Consider the following 22,854-nt stretch of genomic DNA (forward strand, 5'->3'; position numbering starts at 1 on the left):
TCCCACACCTATGGACAAGATTTCAGAGTTTTCAGTTTTTCGCGAATGTTACTCAAAACGCCGATTCTCGTTGGAGAGGAGGAGGGGAGGAGCTCTCAGCGATGTGGACTCGGAGGTCGATGAGAATGACTTCTTCAGAATCCAACTCCCAGCTCTCAAATGAGCTGGAGAGTGCTTCTTCCTTGTCTCACCCTCATGCGAATGGCGAAGGAGGAGCAGGGAAGATGACAGATATAACAGAAAATAAAAACTCTCGGAAAGTCTGCGTGTACCTGTGGACTAACGGTGGAAATATGTCATCCTCGGTTGATCGGAGTCAGAGAGTGCTCGAAAGAGGAGAGGTCGACCAGGTCCGAGCGCCCGAGGACAACGCCCCTCCCGGTTGCCCCCGCCTATTGACGCCGCGGGTAACGGTGCCTGTGGCTTATATGCATCTTCAATGCTTGGGACTTGAGCTTTGGGGTAGAGCTCCGCGGCCTTCGAACTGGCCCGACATTTCTCGAGGATGGGAGTTGAGAGAGAAGACACTCACTGCATTCAGTTTTCTTGAGTCAAGAGAATAGTTTATTATAATCGATTTTTTAAAAGATCTACTAACCTAGTTCCGAGTTGCGAACTGTAAGTAAAGTGCTTCATCTTCTAAATACCTCAACTACCAATAATCATGTAAGAGGTGTCTGTTGTATATCACATCGTCTTAACTACTGAGGGAATACTGACGAGAGAGACATAGAGAAAAATTCCAGAAAAATCACCAGAAACATTCTTCGAATGACGTATGCACGTATTCTTAGGTGGTTTCTTCGGATTGTGATTTCGTCAGCATTTTGAAGCAAGCTCGACACACAGTAACGCTACGACCGCTCAGATGACCGGGTAACGCTAATTGACCATCGAGACATCGACCACAGTAAATTCCTCCGCAGCTCCAGCAATGGAATTTCCTCGAGGAGCAGTCAACTGGTAGCGCACATGGGCATTGGACGGGTTTCCTGAGTGACATCCATTTCAGGGCGACAGAACCCTTCTGATGTATGTTGTCGACTTTAAGACTAGTTTCGCTATCTGAAAACGATGAGAGCAACGATGATCGAGCGCGGAACAAACATGTATTCCACCTCACCAGACGAGCGTATATGCCCTCGGAAAACCAGGAATGGGAAAACTCAGAGAATCAACTCACCACAGTCAAGGTTCACGTTGTTACAGTAGGCAGTGTTGTCATCAGCCAAAGCCAACGGATGTTTCTGCTCGTCGGTATAGCAGCTGTTTTGATTCGAGAAAGTTTTTTTCTCGTGATCTTCGATTATGACTTCGGATTTCTCCTTGGTGACACCGAGTGGATCGACGTCCGATTCGTAGACAATGTCGTGAGCCAGCTCGTTCTTGAGCTGCTCGATCTGTTTCTTGAGATATTCAGAATGTTCTTTCATGCTGAGAGTATGGTCCCTCAGAGCCGATAGCAGATCTCCCGTTGGCTCTCTCGGATGTACGCCAGCTTCGAATCGGTTGTACATTCCTCGCCAGTATCGCACACCCTGCGAGCTCAGACACGGTTCCAACACCGCAGGAGTCGTCGAATCCTTGGTGTAGAGAGGATTCCGGAAGCTACTGATGTTATTGGCTAGATAGCCCCAGAGGGAGTAGGTCGTCGACGAAAGATCGAGTTCGCGTCGATCTTTTTCACAGTTGCCCACGAAAGTTCCGAATTGCGCAGAATAAGCATGATCGTGAACGATGATAAGGAAGCGCTCATTGAATTCGAATTGAGCGGGAAACTGTTGCATCAATTGCCACACTGCGTCAATGAATTGCGTAAAAATCGGAGCGACTTCTTTCGAATCACTCTGAATGAATCCGCACCGATCGATGAATTTGTGACCGAACGACAGCCAGTCTTTCTCGATCAACATTTGAAAGCCTTTGATGGTTCGGTAGTAAGGATCTAATAAGAGGGAGGCTAAGGCGCAAGTCTGAGCTGTTCTATCCCAGCCATCCGAACAATGAACCACAACGCTGATACCGAACTGGATTTGTCTGCAATGGGTCGACGGATCCGAATTAGAATGGTCGAACGGATCGGTGAGCTCGACCCGGACGACCGGCTCACCGTGTGATACAATACATGGGTTCCGAAACTCTGGCTCACCTCGAGACGAAATTGGCTGTTTCCAGAACTGCCCGAATGTGTTTCAGCCATCCAGATGATTCTAATGTGGCCAAAAAAGCGCCATAGTTCGTAGTCCGCATTTCGGCCGCGTCTAGAAGTTTACTCAGGGAAGCTCTCATCACGTGGATGTTCTCGATGGCATAGAATTGGAACTTTGCGTTCTCGTAAAACATTTCGCTCTCGAATCCTTTTCCCGCCATTCGTTGTGCGAAGGCGTTGACCTAACGGAACATACGTCATGATAATCGCGAGAATTCCTGCATGCTGCTCTCGAGTCTCGAGTCGAGGCTAAAGATGCATTCCTACACAGTAAGTTCGCCGAAGCACCATACCTTTGGTCGTGTGTCAACAATGTACAGGAAGTGCGCTTTAGGGCTGGGGTTGCTTTTCAGTATGCATTCGAAAACCTGCTCGTCCTCAGGACTGCGTTTGCCTGAGAATCCGGCCAGGGGTTGCGAACACCTGGAAAGTGATGCGGAGGTCAGGAATGCCCTCAACACTCGCCGCTTTCCGATTCGCTATCGATCGGCATCTTGAAGAGCGCCTCACCGTGTGATTGCTGCGCCATTGGCTTTATGGAAATAAGTTAGAACGGGCAGTCTTCCTTTAGAGCGAAATCTCGAGCATTCAATCAATTGCTGATCCTTCACGTTTGACGGTACGAATAATATCGATGGATATGTGTCGCAGATCTAGAATACGTGATCAATGGTTTTAGATCTACATCTACAGCTCCGAGTTTCGGCTCTGATGTCCTATCCAATTAGACCAAATCTCGAAAGCCACGGACCTGGTATTTTGAGTTTACATCGGATTTGCTCCAATATTTATTCGGGACACCCTGTCGGTGGAATTCTTCCTCGAGCGAGAAGAAGTCCCACCCCAAGGTTTTGGGCAAGTCCTCACTACATGCCGTATAATGGAAGCAGAAGAGTTCTCTGACGTGACCTGCAAACCCAACGACATTCTGATACTGGTGGCACATTTGTGGAGTTCCTGGGAACTCCGGCTAGAATCCATACGCCATCGCCTCTCTAGGCAGAGTCGACCGAAGAATCACCGATTCTCGATGGGTTCAAGTCCTCGCCCGGGTTCCACGTAGGTAGCAGAATGATCCTCATCATATGAGGCGGGTATCTTTCCCAAACTCACCTGGTTGAGACAGTTGCAATAGCGAGACATAGATATCGTGGCAATGTCTCTCGAATGGTACGAGGAAGGTTGCCGAGAGAAAATTTTTGCATCGGATTACCAGAGGGCAACCGTTCGTTGTTAAAGCTTGCTTTTCTACCGTCTGGAAAAGGGGGAGGAATTTATCACGTCGCAGAATGTGTGATGTAGCTTTGAGGAGAAAGATTTTCCGTCGCAATACCTGAATGTGCATGTGGAGCATCCATATTTCCCTCTTATTATCGGAAAATATGAGATGCGTCGTTGTCAGGAAAAGTGATCCCGCTGAATGTTTTTTTTCATTGAACCGATCCAACATTCGAACATTCTCAATCTGAAAGGTCAATCCGATGCCTCACTGACTAAGGACATTATAGCATAAGGCCATAGCAGCACCGGATCCTGATATTGCGAATCATGAGCCAACCATTCAGTACGCTCGATGGCCGCGCTCGATATCTGCTCGAGGCGGAATTGATAGATGGCAAATTACATTATCGACATTCCCTAGCATATACTCTCTTTCGCGTCTCTAGTCAGCCGCTCACTGATCCCGCTCACTCGCGACACAGAAAGCCAATGAGGAGTTATCCGCAGTCTTCCGCAAGATTCCGAGCGGGGTTTCCGAGAAAGCAAACTTTGAAGAAGGCGTATCGCCAGCCTATTGCCGAGCTAAGACCAATGGCGACGAAATCCGGGGAATCAATCCGGAGAAAGACTCCGATTCTCCGAGAACAGAGCCTCCTCCTACTTTGATCAAGTCCCGTACCGATACCCCGCTGATCGACTGAGCTCCGGAAGTTATCCCTCAGATCTGAGTCTGAGAGAGACCTGTCATCGAGAAGAGCAACAAGCCTCAAAAGAGTGTACCCTTTCTCGGTCTGAAGGTTCACTCGAAAGGAATCATGAATGGAAGAGTCCTAATTCGCTCATAGCGAGAGTCGAGAACCGAAGCGGTATTTGAGGGCCTTGGTATCGAGGCATCAGAGCTTTCCGTCCGAAAGATGGGATGCTCTATCTGATCGAAGTCAAAACAAGTGTCAGCGACTATAACAACCACCGCTCATTTTCAACTGCTCTATTGAGTTGGTAGTGTTCAAGATTCGCACTCACTTTTGGTATTTTTATCATATTCATTTTGAACCTCCACGTCTTGACGCTTCTTTGGGGCCGTCGTGGGAATTGAGTAATGTACGGAGTTCTCCGTACCTTTGTCCCGTATGCTCACTCGAACAGTCAGCCTCAATCAAGCTGCGCTCACTTTACCTCTGGACGCAGCCATGACAGTTCGAGCCGACAGATTCCGGTGCATGGAATTTCGCGGGATGGTTGACCCGTAGTGATTCTAAGTCCCAATTTACTTGAGCTGGATTCGCTGATTTCACCGTTTGCAGGGGAAAACTTCGTATCGTGAGGCGATAGATGCAACGCGCGGGGAGCTCTGAACAATGTTGAGGTCTCCGAGCTGGCTCACGAACCGCCCTCTGCTACGAGAGAGGACCCTATGCGACACCATGTGTCTTGCGACTTCGTGTCGTCTGCTACAACCACAACAGTGGCAATTCATTTGAGTGCTGCTGGTAGCTGCAGTGCTGCTGCCCCTTTGACAAGTACACGGCGTGTGAAGTTCTGATACGCCTCAATCAGTTTCCGCACCGATAGCACAATTCGCAATCATGTCAGAGTTCGGGAACAATCTGGAGGAAGATCCTGCGGCTGAATTCCTCGCCAGAGAGCAGGCGGATCTTGCGGGAATCGTGGACGAGGACGTGACAGCAGCCATCAATACTGAGCAGCTGCAGCAAACAAATGGTGAGATGGAGCTTTATGATGCATGGTGATTGCGCCGGTCGAGGGAGCGGTTGCGGACTCTTCCGACTTCACTTCGATCGAGTTGGCTCGTCGTTTGTGTGGCGGTCGTCTATGATTTGATAGTTTCGGGGTAGTTTCCGATTGTTTCGATTGCTTGGGGATCCTCCGTTTTACAGGTCACGAAAACGATGAAATAATGAACCATGGTACGCAGAATCTTCCGTTCAGAAACTCCTCATTTTGTTTCCGTTGAAGGAGAACTTCGCCCTTACGAATAATCCCGATCCGCACGGGTAGCTAGAGTAAACCCGCGACTCGGAACTCCTGTTCGAAACTTATCAGCCTTGCTTTTCTTGATCAGGTCTGCCGGAAACCAATGGGATCTCGGCTCATCCGGCTGTTCCTCGCGAGGAGCCGGAGAAAATACGCAAGTGGAGAGGCGAACAAAAGAAGCTGATTGAACAGAAAGGTGCGATTTCCTTCCGCTGTCGATTATGTTTGTCAGGAATCGATGCTTATTGACGGACTGAGACCATCGAGAATCTTACCAGGCAAGATCTAGATTCGGAATAACATTCCAGATGCCCAAGAGGAGGTCAGAAAGAAAGAATTGCGAGAAGAGGCGCAGAAAGAGCTCGAGGAGTGGTACGTCAGATACAGGGAACAAATCGAGAAGGCCAAGCAAACCAACAGGTGAGCTACATCAATAAGACGCATTGACGAATAATGAAAACAATCTGCGTTTGGACAACTCGGCGAGGGATCGAAGAAATTAGTCCATCCGATCTCCATCTTGTCGGATTTAACCTCCGAAATGGAACTCATTGTCAGTGGGACGCCGAGAGCTGGCAAGTTTCTCCCATGATCGTTGGCGCGAATATCGAAGCCTAAAGATGCTCATCCATAAAACTGACTGAGACTGAGTCGTGTATGAAAGATGATGTAGGATGTTGCGGCGATCGAGGAGATCTATAGCTCAGACAAATACTAACTAGTATCGTTTCCCATCAATCGTGTTAGGGAATTATCCAAGTAAGTTGGGTTTTTGGACGAGAGCGATGTTTTGAAATGTGCACGAGCCCCAGGCTTTGAGAATGTGTTTCTTAAAATACTCATATTCCCGGCTCTCGAGAATAGCTCTGAAAGCTAAATGGTGCCCAAGTCCGACGTACAGTGCTGCACGCGACGCCCCATACCATTTGATGTCCAGCGGGAGCGATTCAGTGACAAGACTGGATTGAGTCGAAGGACGCTGTCCTGCATGCCGAGTACCGTGTCAGTGATGGCATGCCGATGACCATGTCTGTCGTTTCCTCATTTTCTCTGAAAGTAGATTTTCCATACAGTCGCGACGACTGATCTTGGATTCCGTAAATGCCATCGAACTCTACCAAGCGATCGATTTGGTTGTACCTACTTAGACGTTTTAGTAATTCCTCCGTGTGATGTCCGTCGAGAACTTTTCTCACTCTTCGGCTCCGGACTCGTTGAGACCACATCTGATTGACTCGCTCAATTCTTACAGAAACGCTGAGAAGGAGTACGTTGCGGAAAAATCATCGAAGGGAGAAGAATGGGAAGGTATTGCGAAAATGTGCGATTTCAATCCAAAATCAGCCCGGCATACGAAGGACGTATCGCGGATGAAATCGATGATCCTGCAGTTGAAACAGGCCCCACCCAACACCACGTCGAAGGCGTAGAAACCTCGGATCGGGAAACTTTTTTCAATCTTAGAGTTCCTTGTGTTCGAAGTAACTCGCAATCATAACCAGACTGAATTCGTCAAGTGAATATGATAAGAGCCAAAGTTTACTAGACTAATACGTCTCCTACGTATTACCCAATATTCTAAAATTTTCCCGCCTCACGGAGTGCTCTTAAATTTGTGCAACAGTCTCTAGCGTAAATCGAATTACTGAAGAAAATAAATGACTTCGACAGCGTTTTTCACGACGTAATATAACAAGTCCGCTCATTGCCAAGCGCCGGAGAGCGATATGCAGAGCATCTGAGTCGGATAGCCCCCGTTCATGTGTCTGGATATTCTGGAGCACTTTGCAACATCTGGGAGCTGAACCATTCGATCCAGCCTCAGAACAAGGCGCATTGCGGTATCGAAATTAATCCGCAGAGAGACTTGGTATACTCAGGCAGGCACCTGAACAATTCGCACGCAGTCAACGTCGAAGTCGTCAATCGCCAGGAATGTAGAGCGAATGTACTTACCTCTTCATCGTTCCCTCATATTGTCACTCGAAGCGCTAGTCGTGAAGTCTTACCCGGAGCTGTCGGGAGGTAAACTATGACACAAGGGCCCGAGAGGAACGCCTTCTTACAACCTTCAAGCCAACCGCTCATTCACAAGTCGGAGAGTTCATCTCTTTGTAGGAATATTCATTGTATGAGGGGCTGAGGGGGTATTTGCATGGGAAGTATGACATCTCGCATCAAAGTACATAATCCATGACGGCGAACGCCTCACGGGACGGACGGAAATATCTCCGATTCTGGAACCGCCTCGATGAACGTCGCGGGGGTACTCCCGATGGTGCCGATGGCGCAGTGCGCGAGGCCGCGGAAAATTCCGTGTTCCGTTGTTGTGAGCATCGAAATATCTCCATCTACACCTGATCTCAAGTAGCGGCTCATTGATCGCGCTGAGTGCTGCCTCGTCCCGGCGGAGCACTGTCGAAAATCTCCTTCGGGGGGGAACGACAGAAGGGAAAGAGACACCTCGAGAAAATTCGTTTCGAATTCTCTGACTCATGTTTATTTTGATTTGTTTGACAAGTCATTTTTAAAGCCTACGGTATACCTATGTACCTCATAGGGTGTACCATGAATGAAAATACACAAACCTTCCCACAAAGATGTCATCTGATTTTCCGGCAGCAACATAATTATAAACTGTCCCGAACACTCAATTATTTGTCACGCTACAACCGACATTGTCTACTAGCACTTTTGCTCTTCTATTTGCACGCTCACGCTTTTCCTCTCGCGAACTCTCCGTAGGTCCATTGTCAATCCTCTCTCTAAGCTTTTCTAAATCTACTCCTCGCAATCAGACCAATTCAGAGCCTCCAAAATGAATGCCCACCCTTCAAAATCGACTGCTCTGATTCCTAGAGAAGCTCTTTTTCTCGAAACTTTTACTCTGAGATCTGTAGAGACGGCATTCATCCGTGTGCCGCTCGTCAACCATCTTCATGTATTCCTGAGGTACACAGAGCTCCCTAAACGAGTCAAAGAATTCCTTGTAGCCACCTTTCAAAATATATACTTCTGGATAATGGAGTTTCGGATACACGTTGGTCTCACGATCTTTCTCGCGCAGGTATTGAGACATTTTCGGACCTCTCTCCGAGGAGAATTCACAATGAAATATGAGAATGTCTCTCTTTTTGCTGCGAGACGTGGACGGAACGAGCTCGTCACTGTTTTCCGAGCTCTCCTCGTGATTGTTCTCGAGGTACTCCTTGAATATTTGTTCCTGAGTGTAGAGATTCTTCGCGCCTCGGATGTGCCCACCGTCAAACTCATAGGGCCACCGGCAGTCGATGATTTCGAACGAGTTGACGACTTGGTCGAACTTGCCATTGAGGATATCGCATAACGTCTGTACGGATATCGTCGGCAGAGCACACCGTTTATGGGCACCAATAGTCGGAAGAATCTCTACGGCGCCTTTATCGATCACATCTTCAGCGGCTTCGCGATCGATATTGGACTCGCTGTAGAATTTCGGAATCTTCGGCATATTCGTCCGCTCGGCGAGGCAGAGTCGTGTCCGTTTCGTATTCCGATCATCATCGTCAGACCGCTTCGACTTGATCGGAGTCTCGTTGTTATAGCCGCCAGCGTTGAACGACAAATTCCGACGCGCGGAAGGTCCCACCCTCCGACTGCAGAGATCCTTTACGGGCACGTTGATCGGTGCTGAAAGGAGTGAAGCCAGAGCCGCATCCGCCGGCTCCCTGTTCTCCTTGTTGGCGTTGTCGTCTTCGTCGAGACCCACTTCGTCCAAAGCGAAGCCGTCGGACGTTGAAGAGCAGTAGCCCTGGGAGGAGTTTTTCCGTAGAGAGCTCTCTTCTTCACCACCCTCTATCGTGCCAGCACTAGGAATGCCGCCGCTGCTGGTGCTGCTGGTGGTGCTCGAACTTGCGTCGCCGCTACTCAGCTCCAGGCTCGGACGTTTGAAAAATCTCCGGCTCGACGACGAGGGAGTCACCCGATTAATAAAGAATGGCGATTCGTGGTTGATGGATTTGTTCACTTGGGCCAAAATAACCCGCCGATGGAGATTGACAGTTAATGGCGACGGTTCCGCTTCGCTTTCCGAGCCGCAGTCGGAACCAGGGGTGAAACTCGTTTTGAGGCGGAAACTTCCCGCGGTATCAGGAGTGGCGTTGGCGGCCTTTTTGAGCGCCGAGGGCATTTGCGGAGTGCCCACCCACGTATCACCCAACGTTCGTAACGTCGTGAGGTTTCGGGAGAGGTCTGTGATGGGTGACACATTTTCCGAGGACGGACACGCGAAATCCTCCATGGTTTATGAATGCACTCTCGGATACGATCTCGACTTCAGTGACGACGAAAATTCTCACCGGCCACGGCTATCAATTGCAGTCGCGATCCATCCTGGTCCGGCGGCTTCGAACGAGCGATTTGAAAACAGAACTGGAAAACTGCGTTCCCCCGGAACGGATTTTCGCACAAATCGCCTCTCAGCGCTCCCTGACGCTCCGAGAAGCACGCCTGGTCGGTGACTGAAGTTCGTACACTGAAAATCTTGTCATGGAATGGCTGTCTCCCGAAAACGAAGCTGTTCTCCTCCGTGGGTCGGCCTCCTTGCTCGCGGGCTGCAGCATTAGTTAGATATGGAAGCAGTTATGGCGCAGGCGCCAATCGAGGGGCGCGCTTTTCAAAACTCGTCGCGGCAGCTTCGAACGCTGCGCGCGAACTTCAGGTGAGAGCTGTGCTCTCGACCCTCACTGAGGAGGTTCGCGCCGATCAGAGGAGCCAACGGAAGGGTTGCATGCGACCTGAGTGAACTTCTTGAATTTTCCGGAATTTCCGCCTAAGATTAGCTGGGCTAAAGGTCCGGCCAATACTGCTCCTATTGAAATGAAAATTTGATCCCAACTTCGTCGAATTCGGATCTGATTCATCTCTCGAAAGCTCCTTCGAACCTCTCTCGTCAGTCTCCCGGGCCCATCCCGGGATATATTCGAGCGTAATTTTTTTCTGGACGCGAGGCCCCCGGAAAAAACGTCCAATGCCTACGGACTCCAGGAGAAAAACGCGGTGGTGGCGTCCGTTCAGGGCGCGGCTGCCGCCGAACCGAAGAGCAGGCGGCGAGCGGCCGCCGACGACCGACCGACCGGCTAGGCGACGACCAACGCCGCTCGAGGAGAAATAACAACACAAGCTGCTGCTGCTGCCTGCTGTTGTTGGTACCGCCGTCGCCGCCGTTGTCGCTTGGAACTACATGAGGCGTCCATCATCATCTCCTCAAAATCCGAGAAGTTCTATCCTGCGAAGAGGGTGCCCGCAGGATAATCCATCATTAGTGGATCGAGTGATTTGTCGTCAACAAACCGGGCCGGAGTACAAACAAGTGGCGGGCGAAAACTTCTCTCTTACGGGTTGGACATCCATCGTCTTCGCCGGTGGACTGCTTCTCTTCGAAACGAGCGCGTCGCTGTGTGGGACTCTTAATTCCTGATCGCGTTCTCTTCTGTTCGATGCGGTTTAAGTGAAAATTCGCCCTTGTTATCACGTATCCGGCGACGTCGGATGCAGCTGTTGTGTTTCTACTTCGGTGAGTAAATTGAGTTTTGCCTTAGAGTTTCCACACTCGAAACGCTTTCGCTGAATATCTGCTACGCTCTCACCACCGCTAGCGTCACGTCGGATCCGAGGAAAACCGAACTCGCCGTCCAATCGGGACGCAACTTACTCCCGGCCTGCTGACCGGAGTCGACGTACAAAAATCGTTCGGTAAGTGAGCATAGAGTTCAGTGCTAGTAAAAGGACTCCCTCGGACACATGTAGAGGGCTCAGAGCGCGTGTTTCGAGCTCACGGATCATGGCAGCTCCACGCAGGGAAGGATCACCCAGCACACCGGGAGGAATTTTACCGTTTGTTGCATTGGAGCACGCTGTCATATCCTCTGTGTGCGACAAGTTCGATCGAAGAAAAAGCGAGACCGGGACACCTCGCTAGTCTTGAATCGTTAACCCACCCCTGAAGAGGCGAATGGCGAACAATCCCCTGTCGACTCGAACCCTACTGCTTTCGACTGTGAAGGCGAACGTTTTCATATATTACCATTTCTTTAGTTGAATGAATTGCTTCTCCATTCAATCGATCGATCTTTCGTTGAATCAATTCGCGAGAACCCGTCGAGTTTAATTCAATACACTAGGAACGAAGCGCACTTTATTGCCCTTTCGATTGGGTTTATCTAAAAAAAATACGGTCGCTCACGACTGTGTCTAAAGTTCCGAATGTCGCCGCCGGTGGACTTCTTGCTTTCTACGCCGGAGATTGAACCCGACGCAGCCATGAGTAAGCAGCCCCTTCGAGTGTCATTGCTTTACATATGTCGTTCGGGGCGCGATCGCTCAGACGGACAGATCGATCCGGCGAAAAAGATCGCGCGTGAGAAGGAGATGCTGTGGAAGAACTGCGGAGAAATTTCCTGCGGTAGTCCACTAGAAAACGATCTTAGCGGTAAGGCATGCCCCACCCGATTCGTGAATGTGCTCAGGCGAGCCCGAGTCGGGAGGTACGCCGAAGTCCCTCCTCCGCAGAGAACCGAGTCGAAGGCATTGGAAACAACGTCGAGATCTGAGATCTGATTAAGAGCATCTCATTCGGACGGATCGCTGCCCGGGCTCGGGGAGTCTGAGTACGTGTCCGGATAAGAGAGCGATGATAGCGCTCAGCATGAGGCCCGGAAGCAGTACGTATCATATTTTCCTTAAGCAGAACGATTGGATTCGGCAAAGTCCTCGTTTTCTAATAGTATGGCTCGATCAGAGGATTGCTCGTCCGATGGCTGGCTCGTGGGTCGGTCGGTGGGACGGTCTTTCGGTCGTTCGCTTGGATGGTAGGCAGGCGGACTCGCTGTCTGACTAGCAGGTTGGCAACGAAGGGGAGAGAGACGCATCTCCAATGAGAGAAAGAGACTCAGTGAGGGTAGTCGGTCGTTGACCCGACGTCGCCGGGAGCCAGCGTTCGTTGGGAGAAGACGTCGTTCCCGCTCCGCAAGTCGAGTCGCAGTACCCGCTGCACCAAGTCGACGGGACGTGAACACCTGCATTTCTGTCGTTCGGCTCTGACAGTTTGCTGCTGCAGAGGAAGCGTTCGGTCAGTCCACCCAGTAACTGACCGACCTACCGGCCGGCCGGCAGGCGTCCTGAGCGGGAGTGTTGTTGTCTGACGTGTTGTTATTATTGTTGTGGCGGTAGTCGAGATTGGTCGTGGTTTTGACGGCTATTAGTGGCTGCTGATTTCTGTTATTGTTGTTGCCGACCGAACTCGTGGAAAAGTGTTTCCTTCCGACCAGGTGTCGCGACGACTGATGGAATAATTGCTTTGCCACCAGAAGAGGCGTTCGATACTCCTGTTGGATATCCACCGAGTCCGTTCGTCTTGGCCAGATTGGCGGCGCAACGTTGAATCTGATTCTCTGACGGGACCCGCGTTGACTCGTCCGGAGCGTTGTTGTTGTAGCTGCTGCCGTCGTTGCTATTGCTGCTGCCGTCAGAGCCGCTGTTGCTGCCACACCACCCGATATCGCTAACAACGACAACAACATCAGTGACAACAAAGTAGTCCGAAAGAAGTTCTAGCCGTACTGCCCGTAGTTGAAGTTTGTGAGCGATGTCAGTCCAGCTACCGGTCGGCTTTAGTGTTCGCACTGTGCTTCAATCACTGATATGAACATAAACGAGTCTTGTGCTGCAGTTGTTGTGTGTCCGTCCGTCAGTACGTGAGTCCGCCAAACCATCTCGACGAGAATATACTGTGCTACGAGAGTGCGCGAACCTCGAGAAAATTCTGCGTCAGAATCGAAATCTCTTGGTTGGAGGATCTGGTGAGTTTTTATCGAGAGTGAAACTCCAGCCCATAATTATCTCAATTCGCGCCCGGAGTTCTCTGCTGTGTCCACAGAAAATAATTTGAAATTGAATCGCCAAGCGAATGCTCCCTCAACTTGGTGGGGACAGCGTCCCTTCAACGTCCGAGTCCTTTTTGCTCGGCTCAAAACTACAAAACCCAGAAATTCCGAGCCGGGGAATAACCGACAGCACGCCATACTATTACAACGAGACGTTGGTAGAAGCCGAACGCAGAGGTCGTTAAACTTCAGAAGCGTGGCCAATGAACCATTCTGTTGCCTCCGCCGCTGCTGCTGCTGCCACCACCACCACCGCTTTTTTCTGCTGCGGCTGGCAGTGGTAGCCGGCTGGCTCTCCGTTCCTCTTGAAGAACCAGCTCTTTCTGGATCGTCATCGCGGCCGAAGATGGTGCCGATCCAGCGGCGGCGACCGCTCGAGCCGACGGGATGACTGACCCACAGACAAAGGGACGATGAACTTCGGCTTTTAACGCTGCAGAAAAGCGTTTGAAAAAAAAAACGTTCTCGTGTCGCGCAGATATGTATGCTGATCGGAAGAGCGCAATTCTGTCGCTGATGCAAACATATTTGCCAACACGCAGATACCTCGACGGGAAAAATCGCTGGGCGACGCCCGCCCGCCGTTTGCCCGCTTGCTTGCTTGCCCGGTCAGCTTCAGGCCGGTCGAGGTTATTGCCTCCTGTGGAGAGGGTAGTGAGTGCGGGGTGGGCTCAGTTCTCCTCCGGAGATGGGGACGCTTTCGGGATGGGGGCGAGATGCCGCCGGTTCGGAGAAACCCGTCCCACCGCACTCCACTCCGCACGGTTATATATAGCTGCGTAAATGATGCGTCGGAGCGCCCTCTACCGAGGACGTTGCCCTCCATCCAATGAACCTGTTGAGTAATGCCAGGGGTCCTCCCTCCTTGCATCATTTCCGCAAGACGACATCTCCTCGAACTTCAAGCACACGTCCGAGTTCCCAAAACCGTATGCGCTGCCACCGGCCCCATGAAATGACTGACACCTCGCGTGTCGATGCCTACATGGTCGGAGGATCGGCCCCGGGCCGATGTCTCAGAGAGTTCGAGGCAGTTCCTCATTCGAGTGAATTCATAAGGAAACGGGACGGCCATGCTTCTCATAGAACACCACGTGGTCCTGAAAGTTCGGACTTCGTAAAATTGGTCGTCGGCAGTCCAGACAGAGCTTCTCCGCTTCCTGGATGAAACATGTAGAGGAATGCTCGAGGAAACTCAAATCCTTCTTCTTCCCGCAGCCTTACTCGCGAATCCCAGGACAAAGCTGAGTGACATCCGCGGGAGACCGAAAGGCCTCGTCTCTAAATCTATTCAGAACGTCTTCACTTGCCAAAATGCCCGAGCAAGAAGGAATCGACGTTTCTTTCCTCGAAGCACTCAACTTCAACCGGAGTAGTCCCGCAGAGGTACTTTCTAAAATTTCCGAGCGATATCGAAATACGGGTAAGGAGACGACTTTGCTCAAAGAAGAATGTGAATTGCAGGGTAAACTCTCCATCGATAGCCCTTCCGTGGGCTCGCCGAATCTGAACTCGCCGTCGTCGTCTCTAACAGGAACTCCCACGTTTGGTACGGGGGAGTCGCTTAACGACGGTCTAACAATCTCTTCGAGCCGTGAACAATTGCAAGCGCCGCGTCAGACACATTGTGTTGAGAATAATCCGAATCTGATCAAATGTGGGCTCTGTCAAGACACTTTCACCATTCCGAAAGTGTTGTCGTGTTTACACACGTTCTGTCAGCCCTGCTTGGAAAAGGTGAGTTGGGAGAATGATCTTCGGCGCCTTATGCCTCCGGTGATGGGCGTTCTCGATCGAATACCTCCTTGCTCGTAGTGCGAGAGCTTCGTCGCTGACGGAAACGATCTCATTCCTTACAGGTACAGGAATCGAATGAAGAAATCAAGTGCCCTCAATGCGGGAGTGAAACTCATCTGCCGCCGTCGGGAATATTGGGTCTCTTGAGCGACTATGCCGTCTCGAACATGCTCGAGAACGCCGCGCTGGACAGCGAGTCGCATTCGTGCACATCGTGCAGAAGCCGCGAGTCCGCTGCAGTTGCGCGCTGTTTCGACTGCGCCAACTTCCTCTGTCCGAACTGTGTCATGGCCCATCAATTCATGCATTGTTTCGAAGGTCATCGAGTCAGCACATTATGTGAGCTCAGGAACTCCAAGGACGCTTCCAGTGCGGCCGGTGGAGGGAGCAGCTCAGACGGGGGTGGGGGCGGGGGAGAAAAACCCGTCTACTGCACTCGCCACAAGAACGAAGTCCTCAACCTCTTCTGCCACACGTGCAACCTGCCTATCTGCGGTGAATGCACGCATCTCGACCACCCGAAGGGCTTGCACGACTACGATCCGCTGGTGGACGTTGCGCACAAACACGTCGAAAGCCTGACGAATCTCGTCGATAAGGGTCGAGTCAGGAGCCGAGAGCTGCAGAGCTCGATGAAAACCATCGAACAGACTCAGGACAAGCTCCAAGTGGCCTACCACAAAGCTCAGGATGAAGTCGGGGCGACCTTCCAATTCTACAAGTCTCTGCTCGACGAGAGGCGCGCTGAAACGCTGAAAGATCTCGAGAGTATCTACGAAACCAATGTCATGAACGTTGGTGCTCTACAGAAAGACGTGCAGAACGCCATCGATAAGATCAATCGCGTGTCGGATTTCGTCGAGAGATTGACCAAGTTCTCATCCAACACTGAGATCATGTTGTTCAAGCAATTGCTCGACTCCAAATTCCAGGCCATCCTGTCGTATCGTCCGGATGTCAATAGCGCGGAAAACACCGACTTCGAGTTCGTTTCGAACTACCAGGCGATCCAAGCCGCGGTTCGGGTCACCTTCGGTTACGTTAAGCAGCATGGCGACACCGCCAGCAACCAAAACGGTCCGAAAAACGCGAACGCATCAGAAAATATTCTCGCGATCGATAGTTCAGCGACAACGATCCCAACGTCGTCTTCGTCGTCGGTTTTGACGTCGTCCCCGATCACCACGTCCTCAATGACCAAGACCATCGCTCCGATTGGCCGGCCAACCGGGGGTGTCATCGGTGCTGAACGTCTCATGAACAGCAACAATAATAGCAGTAACAACAATAGCAAAAACCATCACAACAACATGAACAACTCTCTCAATTCCAACTCTCTTGGTCTCTCCTCATCGACAACAATGACAGCGATAACGAACCAGCAAAATCATCTCGCTTCCTCGGACTCGATGTTCAACTGCTCGAACTCCAACAACATGAACTCACTCAGCTCAATGTGTCTCACGAATACGTACAGTAACACTCTGTCGTCGACCGCAATGTCCGGCGGTAATCCGACGATCTTCGATTCGAACACTCTCACGAAGCGCCTTTCGTCTGCGAGCAGCCTAGGGCCTTTCTCAACTTCTCTCGATCTCAACCCGTACGAGAAATGGTCGACGGGTGGTTGCGGCGACATTTTCAACACCAGTCTCATCGCATCCGGGGGCAACACGGTCTCCCCGGTCAACGACTATCCGCTCACACCGGATTCGGTCGGGATGAACTCCGTGGTTGGCAGCGGGGTCCTGACCCCCTCGAACTCGATCGGCGGAAATTCCGTCGACCTGAGCTCGAAGTTCGTGCAAAGTCCAGCCTACCCGCTCAAATCTCAACTGAAGCGCCAGAAAATGATCTACCATTGCAAGTTCGGCGAGTTCGGCGTCATGGAGGGACAGTTCACAGAGCCGTCCGGCGTGGCCGTCAACGCGCAGAACGATATTATTGTGGCCGACACCAACAACCACCGGATCCAGATCTTCAATAAGGAGGGTCATTTCAAGTTCCAATTCGGAGAATGCGGCAAGCGTGACGGTCAACTGCTCTATCCGAACAGAGTTTCCGTTGTCAAAACCTCAGGGGATATCATCGTGACGGAACGCAGTCCAACCCATCAAATTCAAGTGTATAATCAGTATGGACAGTTTGTGCGCAAATTCGGTGCCAACATCTTGCAACATCCACGCGGTACGTAGCATGAAAGCTAGCCGTGGATCGTTTTCTCTAATGATCGATCTGTCGTTTAGTCAGTCTGTCATTCAGTCGGTGAATAAGCAAGCAAGCGAGCCGAGCGCTGATTGATCGATCGATCGATTGAATTTGTATCACCTCGCATGCATTTGGTAGAAATTACAATCGTTTGATTCTATCGGATTGAACTCATCTCGGGAACCGTTGCGGTGATCCTTCGTGAACTCACGGTGGTCGCGTGTTTGTTTTTCAGGAATAACCGTGGACAACAAAGGTCGCATTATTGTGGTTGAATGCAAAGTGATGCGAGTCTTGATCTTTGATCAGAACGGAAACGTTCTCACGAAATTCGGTTGCTCAAAACATCTCGAGTTCCCGAACGGCGTCGTTGTGAATGACAAACAAGAGATTTTCATTTCTGATAACCGCGCCCACTGCGTTAAAGTTTTCAACTATGAGGGCGTATTCCTCCGGAAGATTGGAGGAGAAGGCATCACCAACTATCCCATTGGTGAGTAGGCCAGTGCTACAGGATTCTGACCCGGCAGTCAATCAAGAGACTCGATCGGATATCTCTGACTTGAAATTCCATCGATACTGGTGGCATTCGAGTGTGTGACGCCAGTCGTTTCGCGAATTCTTTGCGCATGCTGAATTTTCAAGGTTTACGCTGTCCTACCCGTACTAAATCCTCTTTCTCTCTGTCCCGCTCAGGCGTCTGTATCAACCAACAGGGTGAAATATTAGTCGCGGACAATCACAACAACTTCAACATAACCATCTTTACGCAAGATGGCCAGCTCGTTAATGCTCTCGAGTCGAAAGTGAAACATGCGCAATGCTTCGATGTCGCGCTTATGAACGACGGCAGCGTCGTCCTCGCATCAAAGGACTATCGTCTGTACATCTATCGCTACCTCCAGGTGTATCTTGTTTAAGTAGATGATTAGTGCGAGTTCTCAACTCAACGAAAGATTGCCGAATCTATGCTGGTTTACGCAGATGATGATGTGCGACCTTGGGAAGATCGACGTAGAGAATTCTCTCTCAATCTTCATCCACGCACGTCTGAATGACTGTGTCTCCTTCTCTTTTATTACCTTATTAGTTGATATCTTGCATTGCGAAATGCAGCAGTATACGATAGATTTAGTTGTTCGAGCTTTCGGGCTGCCTCACGCGAATTTGAGGCGGTGGAGCGGACACTGGGTGAAGTTATTCGTCGAAGTCGTCAGTGACCAATAGCTTATCCCCCTCTCGCTGAGCGATTGTTGTCATCCCTACCTATGGAGAGGGAGCGCTCGGGGAAGCAATAGGATGCAAGCCGTATATGAAACGTTGAACTACTATTTTTTTCTCAATTGATGTGAAGAACAGTTTTGCACTCAATTCCTCACGATCTTCTTGATTTCCTCCGGAGCGATGTCAATGACGAAGATGATAATGCTGACCATGTTGTCGGGAACGACGATCATGATGACGAACAATCTCTCATTCGGCTACGAAGTGCGTCGACCCTTTGAGTCGGTGCGCTGATCTTCAGCTCGGTGGCGAGCCGCAGGAATTCCTCTTTACCCAATTATTCCGCTCCCACGATTTCTTGAGACGAGCTCGATGGCTTCTGTAGGCTACTACATACACGATCGTGGCTGCTCAATTCCAAAATGAAGCAGATGGTTGATTTTTCATTTTTGAACAAACAAGCATATAGAAACTTTTACTCGTATGCGAGACCCTTATATACATGCAAATAACACCGAACGACTCTCGAGGAATGTAGGAGAGTCCTGTGCAGATGTTTGATTGTTCTGAAGCAGATAGCAGGTGTTGGATAGCCGAAGGAGTAAGTTGTTGCCGGACGGAATGGTTCCTAGAAGTTGAATCGATTTCTTTACTTTTTTCTTAGCCACCTGAATCATGTTACGACTGACTCGAAGACTCCTGAGACGATATCCCCCTCATCACCGGAATTTTCCTGATGATTGAAAGAGAGTCGATATACATTAATCTGTCTGCCTGTCTGTCCCCCTTCTGTTTGTGTGTACGCCGTGTGCCTACTCTTTCATTTCGTCTGTCAGTATTTGCGCAATCTCCTCCCTACGAACATCCAGATCTTGTTCAGCCCCAAAATCTCTGGTGCTGCTTGTTGCTCCAGCAGGGAAAATGTTGAAGGATTGTTGCCGCTCACGGAAACTGTTTGCGACTCATGTTGACTGGAGTTGCGCCTGCTCTCTTGGCGATCTAGGGGCTCCAAAGAATTCCTTCACAATGTTGAGATCGATCGACTGAATATACTATCATCGGAGACGGCGGAACTCGAAACGTCACTTTTTATCAGCGCCTATTAGCTGGTTCTGGCGCTCGAGCCGCGATGGTCGATGCTGTGGTTGTCGATGCCATCGGTCGGACCCCAGCTTGAAGTGACGGATTTTCCAGGAGAGAAGGCCCGTCATCTCGACACGGTTCCCTTCCACTCCCTAATAATAATTGTTCCCGACATGGACACGAGTAGCTCGTAGTTAAAAACCACGACCTAGAAATGTACAAAATCACGAGTTCGACTCGACTGTATTTACTGTTGTTGAAGAAGCTCCCTATCCGGAGCTGCTCGCAGCATTCCGCACATTCGGCGACCACAGCAACGCTCCTCGCAGCATCGGCAATAGCAACGGCTGATGAGTTCCGCGTGAATCATGCTGTATATCTACTGATTCTCGCTGAATACTTGGTATGTATCAGTCACGATAGCGATCGATCCTCGAAAGGATTCGATTATATTTGAATCGCGCGAATATCTGTTCCTCAGAACTCTGTAGATTCCTTGTTCCTGATCAGTTGTCTCTTCTGCAAAGACGATTCTGACTCCTTCTCCGCTGTCTCGTCTGAATCCTTGTGGTAGTATGGCCTCAGTCGAACACTCTGGACAGTGACCAGGATCCGAAGGATTTTTTCACCGTATTTGGAGCTTGGAGCTTTTTTTCGCGAAAAGCTCCCTGACGAGTCGTAATCTCACGAACGACAAGGATCCGAATACTCGGAAACGACGAAATACCAACGATGATCGAAGGAACATACAGCAGCAAGAGAGAATAGGAAAATACGACTACGATAATTTTGATCATGAAGAATGATTTCACCGACGTCGAAGACGATGCTGTCCATAGTTGATTTTTTGCTTACTTTCTCAATTGTTGTGTGTTCTACTAGGTTTTTGGCAGCCTTTGCCATTCCTCGTTATGTTATCTTTTCTGTTTCTTGCCTGAATACTGTTGGGCGATTTCGAGTGCGTGCATGATCACGATCCCTGACCGATCATTACGGATACATTTATTTTGAATACCATTATCACCATTGCTATTATGAGGGTTTTTTGGCGTATTCATCAACTTTAAGAAGGTGCTGGCTGAGTTTGCGCGGCTTCATGATCGAACATGTTGCCTATCGATCAAAATTGATAAACTTCAGCTACGGGTCGGTATGCATTCATATTTATTTCACCATGGTTAAGGATCGTTAGACATTTCATATCCGTGAATCTTCGGGAACGGATTCGAGCTATTATAGAGAATCTTCGTTGAAACAAGGTAGTTATGGTGATTTCGGTGTACCGGTTCAATGATGCTGTCGTTTACTCGCACTCAAACCAAACATGCGTGCACCAGTTGTCCCTGGATTGATCCGCCTCATGGCCTTCATCAACAGAGCGGGTTCCCTGCTTCTGAGTTCGTTCTTGGAAGCTTGAGATGATTACAGTCCAGGGATATCTTAGAAACGCTTAGAAATGCACGAGGTGCAAAAGCTCCGCGTGGCAGATAGCGACTCCCGTGTAAGTTTCTGTTAAACAGTAGGAGGAGTATTCATACAGAGTTTGCTCCGCGATCTGCTCTCTCAGCGTGGTCAGAGCCAGAGGAGGTCAAGATTCTTCTGCTCGCCGCTCTACCGACGATCAGGCGGGCAGACGAATGGAGCGACTAGACCCTCGATTTCAAGTGACGCAATACTGATTTGAAGCGTCAGAGCCCACCTGGGAGAAGGCTAGATTCATTTAATGGACAGACATCAGTTTTCCTACATACCCACCCATTTTATATTGGTGTTAGTTTTTACGGATTGTTGTGCTCTTATCCCGAATCCCATATGATATTCTCATTGATTGAAATAATAATATGACAGTTCGACTATCGATATCGGTAGTTCAGGTTGTATTGAAATAAAGCATTATTGTCTGCTTCGACCAGGGGAGCTCGTAATTGGTGTCAAATCAAAGATTCCGTGAGGACTCTGAGGCTTTGAACTCATGAACCTTTCGCCACGCATGAAGCATCGACTTCATTGCCGCGTTCCTTGTGTTCCGCGAACGGGAAACTTCCAGGGGGACCGGACGATTTCCTTCCTCAGTTGGAGCTCTCCCCCGTAACCTCATAATGAATGATGCCAGCGCTGACTTCCTTGAGAATCTGGAGAAAAATTCTCTCGAGAGACCCCGTTTCGGATCTCCGACGCAATGATGACCGATTCTTCCAATGTCATCACTACTTCTGCGCGTAAGAATCGGCCGAGAAGGCAAAGGAATCAAGTTATCAACTTCCCGTGGGCCTATCGCATCGACGACTTCGATGATCCAGAAAGGGTGCTCGTACAGAAGAGTGGAGCGGAGGTAGCGGAGGACCTTCCCATCGTAGTGACCGCTCAACGGCAGTAATTTTCGGAAGTTTGTTCGCTTACATGATGGCGCTCAGCTCGGCTGAATGACCAGATGATTCTATGTACGCTGTCACTCCAGCGCGCTGCTTTCTCCAGAGGGTGCTTTAGCTGTTTTTGTCGAGCTAGACACGAGCTCGCTCACATACTCGACGCTCCCGAGGACTTACAGACAGACCAGCAGGCAGGCAGGCGAGAACCCTGCGCTCGTCCCACCAACTCGCTCAATGAGTCATCACGAGGGAGAAAGCGGTCGACGCTCCAGCTCACGAGAGAAGAAGATCGGAGCTTCCAAAATAATACTCAAGATGTAAACTCCGCGACTGAGATCGACACGACCATCAGCTTGCTTCTCCCGTTGACCGTTCGAGCTACACGGCCGGACCGACGGAATCTTCAATGGATGGAAGAGTATCGCTGCGCCGCCTTCCTCTCTGTACTGTTCTCTAGGGTCTAGGGGTTTCACCAGAGGCCCGATTCCGGTCATCTGGGCCGATTCCTCCGACATCTACTCCATACATTCTTCATGGATTTGCGGTAGAATGTCGATCTGATGCGATTCCTTTCGAGCTTCACACTGGAATAATAATACCTCCCGAGCTTGAACTCCCCACTGGAAGAATTGTGACGCTGAGCCGGTAAATCCCTGCATTTGGCGCTCATCGTTCCAAAAGCGGCTCCGGCCGCGACTGCGGACGGGGACTTGAGCATAATCTATATATTTTTTCATTTGGAGCCCCGCTTTTTCTCGTCCTGACTCGGTCGGTCCTGAACTGGTTGGAATGAGTCAGCTGCTCAGCTATGACCTCCTCCCTCCTT

General features: G+C 50.1%; 4 protein-coding genes across 5 annotated transcripts; 2 read left to right on the forward strand and 2 right to left on the reverse strand.

The window, feature by feature from the left end:
* Positions 1-599: 599 nt before the first annotated feature.
* Mtmr6 (Myotubularin related protein 6) lies at positions 600-4,477 on the reverse strand. The gene is made up of 9 exons (XM_003738846.2): positions 4,454-4,477; positions 3,543-3,674; positions 3,323-3,464; positions 2,961-3,118; positions 2,720-2,862; positions 2,503-2,632; positions 2,150-2,391; positions 1,184-2,037; positions 600-1,065 (listed from the first exon to the last, which is right to left on the reverse strand). The coding sequence occupies exons 1-9, from the start codon at positions 4,475-4,477 to the stop codon at positions 791-793; spliced, it is 2,100 nt and encodes a 699-aa protein (XP_003738894.1). The 3' UTR covers positions 600-790.
* A 420-nt stretch (positions 4,478-4,897) lies between these two features.
* Positions 4,898-7,121, forward strand: Clc (clathrin light chain). 2 transcript variants are annotated; one of them, XM_003738813.1, is made up of 6 exons: positions 4,898-5,152; positions 5,329-5,358; positions 5,514-5,621; positions 5,734-5,845; positions 6,173-6,184; positions 6,678-7,121. In XM_003738813.1, exons 1-6 carry the CDS (start codon positions 5,017-5,019, stop codon positions 6,853-6,855), a joined length of 576 nt encoding a protein of 191 aa, XP_003738861.1. In that variant the 5' UTR covers positions 4,898-5,016; the 3' UTR covers positions 6,856-7,121. The 2 variants fall into 2 exon arrangements, with proteins under 2 accessions (XP_003738861.1, XP_018497377.1); XM_018641861.1 differs by lacking the exons at positions 5,329-5,358; positions 6,173-6,184 and having other exon boundaries at positions 4,901-5,152.
* Positions 7,122-7,904: 783 nt separating this feature from the next.
* Positions 7,905-10,025, reverse strand: LOC100901756 (cdc25-like protein phosphatase twine). The gene is made up of 2 exons (XM_029113138.1): positions 9,332-10,025; positions 7,905-9,259 (listed from the first exon to the last, which is right to left on the reverse strand). Exons 1-2 carry the CDS (start codon positions 9,702-9,704, stop codon positions 8,259-8,261), a joined length of 1,374 nt encoding a protein of 457 aa, XP_028968971.1. The 5' UTR covers positions 9,705-10,025; the 3' UTR covers positions 7,905-8,258.
* Positions 10,026-14,661: 4,636 nt separating this feature from the next.
* On the forward strand, positions 14,662-18,599 carry LOC100901899 (B-box type zinc finger protein ncl-1). Its single transcript, XM_029113123.1, has 5 exons — positions 14,662-14,733; positions 14,812-15,084; positions 15,207-17,331; positions 17,588-17,845; positions 18,049-18,599. The coding sequence occupies exons 1-5, from the start codon at positions 14,662-14,664 to the stop codon at positions 18,270-18,272; spliced, it is 2,952 nt and encodes a 983-aa protein (XP_028968956.1). The 3' UTR covers positions 18,273-18,599.
* The last annotated feature ends 4,255 nt before the right edge of the window (positions 18,600-22,854 follow it).

The sequence above is a fragment of the Galendromus occidentalis genome, unplaced genomic scaffold (assembly GCF_000255335.2).
Source record: "Galendromus occidentalis unplaced genomic scaffold, Mocc_1.1 scf7180000076336, whole genome shotgun sequence".
Classification (NCBI taxonomy): domain Eukaryota; kingdom Metazoa; phylum Arthropoda; class Arachnida; order Mesostigmata; family Phytoseiidae; genus Galendromus; species Galendromus occidentalis.